This window comes from Poecilia latipinna, unplaced genomic scaffold (assembly GCF_001443285.1).
Source record: "Poecilia latipinna isolate Pla-1442-1.1 unplaced genomic scaffold, P_latipinna-1.0 Scaffold995, whole genome shotgun sequence".
NCBI lineage: Eukaryota > Metazoa > Chordata > Actinopteri > Cyprinodontiformes > Poeciliidae > Poecilia > Poecilia latipinna.
The window spans coordinates 71,450-83,849 of record NW_015113611.1 but is presented as its reverse complement, the minus strand read 5'-3'; the positions used below and the strand labels follow the sequence as shown (position 1 = coordinate 83,849).

Sequence of the window (12,400 nt, the reverse complement as noted above, 5' to 3'; positions counted from 1 at the left end):
TTTGTTTTGTTTTATTGGGTTCATAAACAAATGATTTAAAAAAAAAAAAAAAAAAAAAAAATTCCCTACATGGCTCTCAGGTCTAAGGATACATGTAGATATAGATAATGTTTTCTTTTTCTTTTGTTTTCTTTTTACTATGGACCTCTTTTGTGTCTGAAATAAAGATTGATTGATTGATTGATAAGCTGGGAAAGACTTTTGGAGCTTTTTCCTAAATAATTGTCAATTCCAACATAAACACCCCAGACAACTATAAGGTTCTCATCACTTTGCCAAACTTAAGCCCTGGAACCTAAACTGTCACTCTTGAGATGAGAGGAAGTCAGGATGTTCATGGATCACTAAAACTCAAATCTGCCATGAACTGGAAGCTGTTTCACCAACAGAGTTCGTGAAACAGGGTTACTGAACAGAGGGTTACCGAACATGATGAACGTTTTCCATTATGCTCGACTCATTGAGAAAGGAAGACCTCTGAAATCAACACCAGGCTTGTTCAAGCAGTTGACACCAACAAGCCTAATGCTTTCTAGAGAAAAGCTCCATGATCTGGCTGTTTGAAGATTTCGAGCTTAAGAACACCAGGTGTCAAGCATGGTAGGAGTAGCATCATGCTGTGGGATTGTTTCTTTGCTAAGTCAGACTAGTGTGTGCTGCACAAAGGAGACAAGAATAACAAAGAAATGCCTCCAAAATTGTCACCTTCTCCTTAATGTCAGCATGTCAGCTTCAGCAGGTTAAGACTTGTTCCAACAAAGCAATAATCCGAAACGCATCAAAGCTGCCTTTGGAACGAGTAGAGAAGAATACCCGTAGGCTCTGGAATGGGTTCCCGTGGCTCCCGTTCAAGTGCATTAGCCTCATTGAACATTTATGGACCGAACGAAAGAGGTTTGTGACGGAAGCTCTTCTTCCAATACCTCTGCAGACCACTGGGACGCTGAGGACGTTGTTACTACAAGAGTTGGGTCTGTTTACTCACATTTTATTTTATTTGTGTTTCTGCTCTCTCTGTGAAATGCTGATTTTTTTTTTTTATCTGTGAAAGATGATCTACACAAAATGAAGAGTTAAGTTTTGTCTTTATCTGCTGATATTTGATTTGCTTTTGTTCATTCACCAATATGGTTTTTACACAGCTCGCTGTTATGCACATTATAATTTTGCAAATTGCTTCCCTTATTGTTGTTTAACTTTGTGGTGCTAATAAAACTCCTTGAAATGTGTTTCCTTTCTCCACAGGACGGTAAAGAAGTCATCTTTAGGAGCAGCCTCTGATGAGTTAACTAATATAGAAGTTTTGGGATATTTCACTAATGTGTCAGAGTTGGTTTCAGTGCTGCTTTGTGGCATGTATGGCACTCACATTTCTGCACATTCTCCTCATACCTTTTGTTGCGATAGGTACCACTTAGCAGTTGTACCGGAATAACAATGTGCTGCTTGCAGTGAGCTATCAACAAGTATGCAGCACACCTCCCCCAACCTTCCCGCCGTCTTGCAGTATTGCAACAGAGCAGTGATAATGCAGGAATTTTACTTTGTACCAAGTAGAAGGCCAAGTCTGAATTACAATGCTGCATTGTGAATGGACAGATAAACCTGCAAACAGTTTAGAGAGCTATTGAAAATGTATTAGGCACTGTGTGTGTGTGTGTGTGTGTGTGTGTGTGTGTGCGCGTTTTGTTTCACAGACCCCAGCCTGCTTCATGCTGCTCCACAGGTATTCATTAAAGGCCACAAGTTAAGACCTGAAGAGAAGTTAGCGAAGGAAACGTGGATCATAGAACCACCTTTTTTTTTTTCTTTTCTGTTTGATTCTAGAAAAAGCAACCGGCAGCTGAGACGTGTGTAAACAGAATCCCCACCAGCACCTGCAGTCTCTGCACCTCTCGGTTTGCTCAACACAAATTCATACAAAACTTTTACTTCTCACAAATTGATTTTAAGATGTGTGAATTACGACAGCCTGTTTAATCGCTTCGGTTTGTTTTTAATTTGTTTTCCTATTTTTATTTTTTTTTTTGGGTCAGATTTAAGAAGCTTAGCTTCAGTCTTTGTGTTTGTATGTTGTCCAGTCAAAAGAAAGCAATTTCTCTGTAGGACAAAACTCACCTTACTGTTCTGTTTTTAACGTCTGTTAAACTGTGGTGAAACCCAAAGTTCAGGCATGTCCAACACCGATGCCACTGCTGTGAAGACACTGGTGTCCACCCACAACGTTCAGTTGAACCGCTAAATGTTATAAACGGTCTGAGTCAGATCACTGAATAAAACACGGTGGAGGTTGCATCATGCTATGGGTGATGCTTCCAAATAAAAGGCAGGACCTGAGGGGACGGGAGGACAGAAACTAACTATACAAACAGCTGAATTCATGTCGCATTTAAAAGGCCTGGTTGATCATTTGCATTACACTCAGCAGCCACGGCTTTGAGGTGGCTGACCGTTCTGGTTTTTATTCCTAAGGTCTTTGTGGTGTGATTGTGGAACTCTTTTACCATGAGGGTTTTATAGTTTACACAAGTGCCAAAGTGAAAAACCAAAAAAATAAAATTATGTTTATTTTTTTGTTGTTTTTGCACTTTTTCATCTATCCATCTATCTTCTGTACACCCTTGTCCCTAGTGGGGTCAGGAGGGCTGCTGGTGCTTATATCCAGCGAGACATTTTGGGCGAAATGCGGGATGCACCCTGGACAGGTCGCCAGTCCATCGCAGGCACTTTTTCATATTAAATACTAATATTTTTTATTAGTATTTAATATGAATCAGCAGCTGATATTGGCTGAATTTGTCAGAAGTGAAAGACAGACTTGCTCAGGTCATGTCCACAGCATGCGCTGCTTCTTTAGCTGCAGATAATGGACATACCTTATTTGACGGCTGCTGCTGCTGCTCACACAGCAGCAGCATTTATTTTTCTCCTAGAAGGTCTGTTTCTCCGAGGTTCTGGATTGAACCGGCTCAGCCTGCTGTCCTGTGCTGCTGTTTGATCTTGTTGTTGTTTTTGGACCAAAATTCCCCACTGAGACTTCAGGCAGGTACGGAATGACTGCTTTGATTCATATCTTTGGGTTTGTTTGTATTTGCGTGCTGCTTTTCACGAGCCTTGAAAACAATGAGCTCGTTCTCAGCCAGGCAGTGTGTGACCATAGTTGGACCACTCAAGCTGATGTTCTGGGATGTTTCAGTTTGGAGGTTACGGTTCATTTTGTAACATGTTCATGATTGGTTGGACTGAGTTTTGTTGTCACCTTCAGTTTGAGCTCGTTGTTCTGACTTGTTCATGCTCCCTCCCAGGTGTCATTCATCAATGCAATCACTTACCTGTTTCTGTTTCTACTCCAGTAATGATTTCCTGCCTGTAGTATTGTAATTTATGCAGCTGATTTTTGATATTTCAGTCTTTGGCACACCCACCTGTCTCCCAGGATTGTGCCTTGCTGAGGTCCTCTGCAGGTTCTGTAAGTCTGTTCTTGTCATTTCACATCGTTAAAAAAAAAACCTCACTCCCAAATCTTACCTTCCTGTTACCCCCCGCTCTCCCCACATCACCTCTCAACCCCCAAACAGGCCTGGATTTGGATCAACAGATGCATTAGTTTTGGACTTTCAGAGAATTTGTCAGGGCAGACCTAGGTAGCATCTCATCATGGTGCAGCTTCTTCCTCTGAGTGATTTGCTTTCCACGTCTTGTAAAGACGTTCTCTGTTAGGCTCCTGTCTGTGCTTTGCTTGGAGAAAAGCATCACCATCTCTGAAATGTAATTATTTCAACAGGGATCAAAGTAGAATGAGTTAAAAAAAATAAAAAGTTGAGAGAAAATACTCTCTTAAAAAGTTTACATTTCTCAGATTCGCAAACATAACTATTGATATTTAAAGAAGGGGGTCAGCTGAACAAGTTGTCATTATGGTTACTTTTGAAGTGGATTCAAAACCACAGACTATTTTTAAGTGTTGCTGCTGTAACATAAGTTATTGTTCTATAAAGCTTGTTGTGCTGGTATCAGAATGATGAACCTAAAGTCAGAACTAATGAAGCGGCAAGCTTTTATTTCCACTCTTCTCATTGGCAGCAGATTACCAGGCTCTGGTTCACTCGGTCCACCTCTCCCTATTAGGAATTCTAGCTACAATTGCTCATCCTTCAGTTATGATCTTGAACAGACAACACCCTGGTTAGTTTCTCTTGCCAACAGTCATCACATTGTACTTTTCTACTGGATGGACTAGGTAGTGACTCATTTAGTTTTGATATCGAAATTGCCAAGAATTTTGGACGGCTTCCTTGATCAACTGCTGAAACAAAAATGGCTAAATAAAATGTCCAACTTGTACATGATGGGTTTTCTTCATTACATGAGCTCAGATTTATTGCCTACATGTTAGATTCCACTGGACTGCACTGAGGATCACTTCATTATAGCCTTTAACATAATTCTAAATGGTCAGGTGGAGGTTCTGATATAAAACTGGGACTCTACACTCCATTCCCCCAGAGAATTGTGCAGTAAATGTTCTCAGAATTGAGTCGGCTCACATCTGACCCTGGGGAAAGCGATGCATGTTGAGCTGATGTTGTATACGGTTACAGAGATGGAGAAACGGTATGCTTCCAAGATAACCATCTTGGATTATGGACTGTATGGTTCAAGATGGGCAAAAAATTTTTTTTTAGATTTTTCTTTTCTTTTTCATGAAATCCTAACCCAGATCAGAATATTCTCCCTTCAGTCCTGATGTTTCAGCATCACTCGGCGTAGTTTGAAATGATCCAGATGTCCTAACTCATCCTCACATCAGTCAAGAAATGTACAAATTTTTTTCTACATTTATAATTGAAACATGTAACATTTTTCAACTCGTGAACCAAATGCATACTTTTATAAATGACATCTCTATGACGACTATGTCTGTTTAAAGTTTAGCACGGCACTGAATTGTTTACATGGCTTTAAGTGGTGTGAAGATTCCAGACTACATGCTTGAAGCCATCAAACAATGTCTCCTTTACTGTTGTGATAGATGCTGATCATTTCAATAGGAGGAACAGGCGTACAGGCTTTGCCACTCAGGTGTTATAATGTGATCATCTGAAATGAATGACACTGAAAGCACACTCAAAACAGCTTTTAGTTCTGTAGGGAAGAGACAGTAATTTAGTATAATGTATAATTTTTAAACCGTGAGAGATAAATTCTAAAGAGGAAGGATTTGGGAAATCTATGCGCCACTGTTTGTTCAATAAAAGCAGAAAAAAAAAAGAAACAGAAGAAACTCTGCACTGCTTGCTTTAAGACCGTGTATTTGTTCCCATCTGTAAACCTTGTTCTCTTTAAAAAGGAGTGGTATGTTTTTCTATCTCTTAGGCGCACTTTCTAGCTTAGGTTTCGGCCGCTTAAGAGACCAACCTAGAAGGTGTGTGTGTAGGAAAGTGTCCTTTTTGCAAATGAAAGAGGGCGCAAGAACAGGGCGGTCCTGATGCTGTCCGACCCGTTCCTCCAGATGATTACAGGCATTTAACAGGCCAGTTCCTCTCATCCTAACAAAGCAGCAGTGATACCTTGAAGAGTGGACATCTCTGGCAGCGCTACGAGGTGAGTCCCTAAAGTATGTTGCCTTTACTTAAGAGATGTTGATTAAATCAGGATGACAAGATTAAAAAAAAAAAAGTGTGCAATTATGTATAAAACTGGCCTGTAGTTTGGTTTAAATGGATGGAATTTATGGTAAATGCATTTATACTAAAAGCTTCTTCTTTTGTCATTTGGGTTAAATTGAGGCCTCACCTATTTTACAGCAGAGGTTTGGTGATTTGGAGGAATTGGAAAGATGTACTGTCTTCACTTGTAGCTCAAAACACGGATTTGGTCCACACACTCATTTAAGGTTTTCATTGTTGTTTTCATTTAGCAGTTTCTGGTTAAAATCCGACTCTTCAGCTAGCTTGTGTGCTGCGTTGCATCTTGGATTATGCTTTCATTTGTTTTGCTGTCGGGGTAACTAGTGACAGGAAACATGACTCTGCAGATCAGACTCACACCCAGTGGCTTTCTTCAAGTCACAGTTGTTTTAGAAGACTTCCCCATTAACCACAGTGGCTTTATCATTATATATATATTTTTCTTTTTTTTTTCTTTTAGGTGTTTTGTGGATTTAGTGAATTCTTTTTCCTAATTTCTTGCAACTTCTGGTGGTTTGAAATTATAAGAAGTATAGGCTCTGGTAAATCCTACTCTATTTGGACATTTCATTGGAAATGAATGATTCCAATGCAGCTGAGAAGAAAACAAAAATCTCTAAAGCTGTAGTGATTATAACCATAGCTAATTTCTTCATGGCTTTTATATTCCATTCAGTTTATTTCAGTGTAGATTAATGTTAGTCAAAGGAAAGTTTTTTGTTTTTTACTGTTTGAGATCTATGAATCAGCCTTGAGTTTATTTTATTTTTTCATGTTTGAAATTTCTTTTGCAATCTAGCATGGCTACATTTGAGGCCTGGGCTGTTGTTGTTAATGCACCTTTGCACAGAACCTGTGTTTACGTGTGAAAACACTGAGGCGTGGTTGGCAGGAGGGCTGCTTGTGTGTGTCAGCCAGAATACATCCGAACCGACAGGTTTGGATGGACACATTCCCTTCACCAAACCAGGCAGAGTGTTTGGATTCCTGAAGCGTGAGACAGCCTGATTGTGGGTGTTTCTCTGTCAGGCAAATTTTATAGCTTCTTAAAAAAATAAAAAAAAAAACCACAAAAAAATTAACTTAAGCAGGATGCAGTTACCTGAAATATCTGCAACTTGCTGGATTTTTACTTTGTTTTTGGATCCATTGACTTCAGAATCTCTATCAACTTATTTTCATTTTAAAGGTACAGTTTGCACTGTTTGCATCAACCTTCATCAGTCACTGCTAGCGGGTTCAAGCTTTTCATAATTTCCATTTAACATGAAAGAAGTTATAGCTCTAATTAAATTACTAAACCAATACATAGCTACTCCTGCTCATTTTCAGCAGAGCTTCACACAGAAGCTCAGCAATTTTGGAATATAAAACCAGATTAGAAACTATGTTTTATAATCTTAGTAGGATGCTCAGATTTAAATATCGACTAGAATAGATTTGATTTCATCTTTTGTTGTTGTGCTTCTATATCAGAGTTTATCCAACAAAGGTTTTTCTGTGCTTTCTTTTAGGGTGAGATTTCTTTGATTCTACTACATTTTGTCGTTCATTCCGTGACATGAGGGCATAAATACAAAAAAATGGTAAGTAAAGAAATATATAGTAATAATAAAGATGTGGCTATAAACCCGCCTCACTTTTTTCTTTTTTCCTTGCTGTTCACAGAGCGGGGAAAGCAAGAGTGCAAGCATTTCAGGAAGCCTGGCTCTGGATGGCTCCAGGGAAGGACTCTCCATTAAAGGGAATGCAGATAACAGTATCGCTGCAAAAAGTGACAAAAAACCAGGTAAGCTACAGACCTGCAAACTAAAAGATAAATATTCTGTACAGTGTGTGTGTTTTACAAACTTAAAGCTGTATCTCCAATCAGTTTCTTTACTCGTTGTTCCAGAGGAGGATATTGTTGGAGCCACGATAAATCTAAGCAACCTTGACGAAAGTGATGTGCGTACCATCCTGGAGACCCTAAAGCCATATGAACACAATATGAAGGTTCTGACGAAAAAGGACCTGAGTGCTGGTGTTGGGCTTGACTCGTTTGGATTGGGTCTCAAAAACTCTACAGAGGTAAATATTATTGTTTAGGAGCAAAAGCAACCAAATTGATTCAGTTCTATCACCAAAAATAAAACTGAAATCAAAATCATTCTTTAGCACAGGTAGTACTGTAGTGTGTGGAGCCAATGTGTGACTAATAGTAAAGCAAAGTTGAGATTTACTTTTTTTTTGGCAAGTCATGTCTTAATCTATGTTTTTTTTTAATTGCCATTTTATAGGGGCTGTTAAAGTCAGATCTTTCACTGGATTCATCTGCTGACCTGCCAACGATTTCCTTCAACGGCCTTAGTGGAGGGCTAAAAGCTGAACATGGAGTGGATGGTAAAATCACTGGCCCCACTATCAACGGAGACCTCACCAAACTCAGCCTTAATAAGCCATCAGCCGATGCTGGTGCTGCAGTCACAATGCCGTCTATAGGACTACCAGGATCAGATATAAAAGCAGATATAGACGGCTCGCTTAAAACACCTGATGTCAGTGTGTCAGCTCCACAAGTCAAGATGCCAAATGCATCCTTGAAAGTTGATAAACCAGATTTGAAATCAGGTGAATACCAGGCCCCAAACATCAAATTGCCAAAACTCAAACTACCAAAACCAGAAATGGATGTTTCTGGTGACATGGATCTTCCATCTGTAAGTGGAAAGGTAGATGCACCAAATCTCAACTTATCAACTCCAAAGTCAAGTTTTAGTGGAGGGCTAAATGCTGAACATGGAGTGGATGGTAAAATAACTGGCCCCACTATCAACGGAGACCTCCCCAAACTCAGCCTTAATAAGCCATCGGCCGATGCTGATGCTGCAGTCACAATGCCGTCTATAGGACTACCAGGATCAGAAATAAAAGCAGATATAGACGGCTCGCTTAAAACGCCTGATGTCAGTGTGTCAGCTCCACAAGTCAAGATACCAAATGCATCCTTGAAAGTTGATAAACCAAATTTGAAATCAGGTGAATACCAGGCCCCAAAGTTCAAAATGCCAAACTTCAAATTGCCAAAAACTGAACCATCAAAAACAGAAATGGATGTTTCTGGTGATGTGGGTCTTCCATCTGTAAGTGGAAAGGTAGACGCACCAAATCTCAATTTATCGACTCCAAAGTCACATTTTAATAAGCCAAACTTGGAATTCAATGAGCCAAAAGTAAATTTGAATGACCCTAATCTAAAATTAGAAGCCCCCAATGCTGATATTGAGGCACCTTCAGGCAAAATCAAATGGCCACATTTCAAATTGAAAAGTGCCAAAGTTAAAGGACCAGATACTGACCTAGATGCTGAAATGTCAGTGCCTGATGCCAATGTGCCCACGGCAAAGGTTGATGGGGATTTAGATGTTGATATCAACTTTCCCAAAGCAGACATCAAAGGCCCTGAGGTAGATGTTGATTCCCCGTCTGGTAAAATCAACTGGCCCCACTTGAAGTGGAAGAAACCAAAATTTCATGGCTCAAAGGATAATTTGGATATAGATGCAAATATTGATCCTCCAGACGTTGACCTTTCTCTTCCAAAGGTGAAGGGGGGGCTGGATCCCCCAGATGTTGATATGAACCTGCCAAAGGCAGATATTAAAGGCCCAGACTTTGATGTAGAATCTACATCTGGTAAAATCAACTGGCCCCACTTGAAGTGGAAGAAACCAAAATTTCATGGCTCAAAGGATAATTTGGATATAGATGCAAATATTGATCCTCCAGACGTTGACCTTTCTCTTCCAAAGGTGAAGGGGGGGCTGGATCCCCCAGATGTTGATATGAACCTGCCAAAGGCAGATATTAAAGGCCCAGACTTTGATGTAGAATCTACATCTGGTGAAATCAACTGGCCTCATTTGAAATGGAAGAAACGTAAAGCTCGAGGCTTGGCAATAGATGGAGATTTAAATACACCGGATGTAAATCTCGTATCTCCAAAAATTGAGGGTGATATTAATGTTCCCAAAGCTGAACTGAATCTCCCCAAAGCTGATCTCACAGCTCCAGATGTTGATCCTCCCTCAGGAAAAGTTAATTGGCCTCATCTGAAATGGAAAAAATCTAAAGTTCATGGCCCAAAAGCTGAAGTGGACGCAGATTGGAAGGCACCAGATGTTAATTTCTCAACTCCAAAGATTGATGGTAAAATTAACTCACCAGACGTTGATCTGAATTTACCTAAAGCTGAGGTTGACATTGAGAAACCAGAGATGGACATTGATTCTCCATCTGGAAAGATCAAATGGCCCACCTTTAAAAAGCCAAAGTGGGCAATTTCTAAACCGAAGGTAAATGGTCCTGATGTTGATTTAGATGCTGATCTCTCTAATCCTGATATTGATCTCTCAGCTCCCAAGATTGATGGTAAAATACACACACCAGACCTCAATCTAAAGGCACCGAAAACACAACTGCAAAGCCAAAAGTTAGATCTCAATGCCAAGATGCCAAACGCTGAACTGGAAGCGCCTGATGTCACAATAAAATCTCCAAATTTGGAGACCAACCCACTAAAACTAGCCCTTGAAGCACCTGATGGACAAATAAAAACACCAGATTTAGAGTTAGATTCACGTCTTGGAGACTTCAAAATGCCTCATTTCAATGTCCCAGCACTTGATCTTTCAAGTCCAAATGCAGGAATTGAGGCACCCAAAGTTAACTTGAGCAGTCCTACAGCTGATGCCAGCATTTCTGTTCCTGCAGTGGAACTGAATGGACCAAAGGTGGAAGGACCCAAAGTTGACATTAACGCTCCAGATGTAGATGCCAATGTTGAGAAGTCCAGATTGCCACATTTCAAAATACCAAAGTTCAGCTTTTTAGGGTCGAAGCTGAAAACTGGAGAGATCAATGCCAGTGCAAGCCATGATAATTATGATGATGACAATGATGATGACGATGGTTCAGATATTGAAACTGATATTCCTATATTCAGATTACATTCACTACCCAAATCAACCATTGATGCCTTTGGTGATTTTTCTGATCCATTTGGCTTATCAAAACGTGACAATGAAGAACAGGACTTTGTTGTAAGAAAAGGGATAAGGCTACCAGTAAGTAATACAGCAACAGCAGCGGGCAAAATTGATGTTATGCAGATATTGAAATTGTCAAAGGAAAAACCCTCCAGTGTCTTACAAACGGAAGATGCTAATCCGAGACTTGCTGCTCCTAGTCTAGACGTCAGTGCCTCTACAGAAGCAGAAGATTCCTCTCTAGGTACTTTAAAAATAGAAAAGCCCAGGTCTGTACAGGGTTCAGCAGATGAAAATCAGAGACTATCCCAGGGTCTTGCCAATATGCTTTGTCTTGGCTCTGATGATTCAGATGCTGTCTGACTCTTAAAAACTAGGACTTAAATCTGAAATGCTGTCTGTACATACCTGTACTTAAATCAAATTCACATCTGTTTGTATTATGGTAATAGAATCAATTTTTTTTAATAAGCTAAGTCGATATTCCTGTTATTTATGCAAGCTTTTTTCTAAACTTTTTCATTTGAATACATTTTACCTAAACTGCAAACTGTAAACTGTGTGTTATCAAAGTAAACAGAACTCTGAGTACTGTTTTACAATTTAACATTTTAAGATCAATTTGTGAATGTAATTGTTGCTTAATAAATCACTGAAACATCCTCAAGTCTGATTCCTTTGTTTTAGGAGAACCAGATGGTTTATTTTCAAAGAGCTATAATGGATAGATAGAGTACTTGCAGTTTAATTTTGTTTCTAAACATCTCAGCTGTTAAAAATTAGTATGTTGATGTGAATTTCATTGAAATATAAACTTATAATCATTTAATGAGATTAAAAACCTTGCTGAGTTGTACAATCTCTTTTTCAAAAGGGACTTGGCAAATTAAAAGCTAGACTTTATTACAAAGTACCAACTTTATTTGCCAAAGCTCATTATTTGCCAAAGTTACTTGGGGGAGAACCAAATATTTTAGCTGTCTGAAATAATCTGTTCCCCCTCCATAACATGGGAACAAATTAATTTACCAGCAAGTCTTTAACTGTGTTTAATCCTCTCTTCATCAACAACAAATCCTGTGAATTTGGTAACATTTGCTGTTTATTTGCTAAAGTTACTTGGGTAAGTAACTTTACCTTCAAAGAGCAGGGTTGGCCCAAGCCTCCATGGGGCCCTAAGCGAAATTCGGTTTTGGGGCCCTCTAGTTTTACTAACAATGTGGACTGGCTGCAATCAGCAGTCCGATCATTAGATCATTCACACACCTCCTATAAACTTATTGCATGTCAGGCAGTGCTGTTTACATTATTTACATGTATGTATGTGTAGGAAACATTTATTGGCCAACTGATTTATTGACCAGTTGATTTCTGGGCACCAATTTCCTTAATTTTGAGGGATTGTGATTGGCCGATACTTACATCTGAAGCCCATCTTATCCCCTAATCTTATCTTCGTCAGCAAAGGTTTATAAATCAGCCTCTGTCCTCTTCTGCTCTGCAGTGAGAGGTTTGACTGACAGACCGGCCCACCAAGTCAGGTCTGCACGTTTTCAGTTAACAATATTCACCTCACTGTTGCCAACTTAGTGACTTTCTTGCTACATTTAGCGAAAAAAAAAATTATATCAGCCAAAATCAAAATCGGCAGGTCAGGCTTTTTAAAGATTGGTAACTTGGGAT

General features: G+C 39.5%; 1 protein-coding gene across 1 annotated transcript; it reads left to right on the top strand.

Annotated features, from left to right (window-relative positions):
• The first annotated feature begins 5,507 nt into the window (after window positions 1-5,507).
• On the top strand, window positions 5,508-11,530 carry LOC106958544 (neuroblast differentiation-associated protein AHNAK). Its single transcript, XM_015050499.1, has 6 exons — window positions 5,508-5,604; window positions 7,205-7,276; window positions 7,359-7,479; window positions 7,585-7,760; window positions 7,970-10,118; window positions 11,502-11,530. Exons 2-6 carry the CDS (start codon window positions 7,274-7,276, stop codon window positions 11,528-11,530), a joined length of 2,478 nt encoding a protein of 825 aa, XP_014905985.1. The 5' UTR covers window positions 5,508-5,604; window positions 7,205-7,273.
• The last annotated feature ends 870 nt before the right edge of the window (window positions 11,531-12,400 follow it).

Excerpts from the sequence above, each read along its gene's own strand:
- LOC106958544 (XM_015050499.1), top strand. Across the intron at positions 7,480-7,584 it reads AAAAAGTGACAAAAAACCAG|AGGAGGATATTGTTGGAGCC; the intron begins GTAAGCTACAGA and ends TCGTTGTTCCAG. Across the intron at positions 10,119-11,501 it reads TGGTAAAATACACACACCAG|ATGTTGATGTGAATTTCATT; the intron begins ACCTCAATCTAA and ends TTAAAAATTAGT.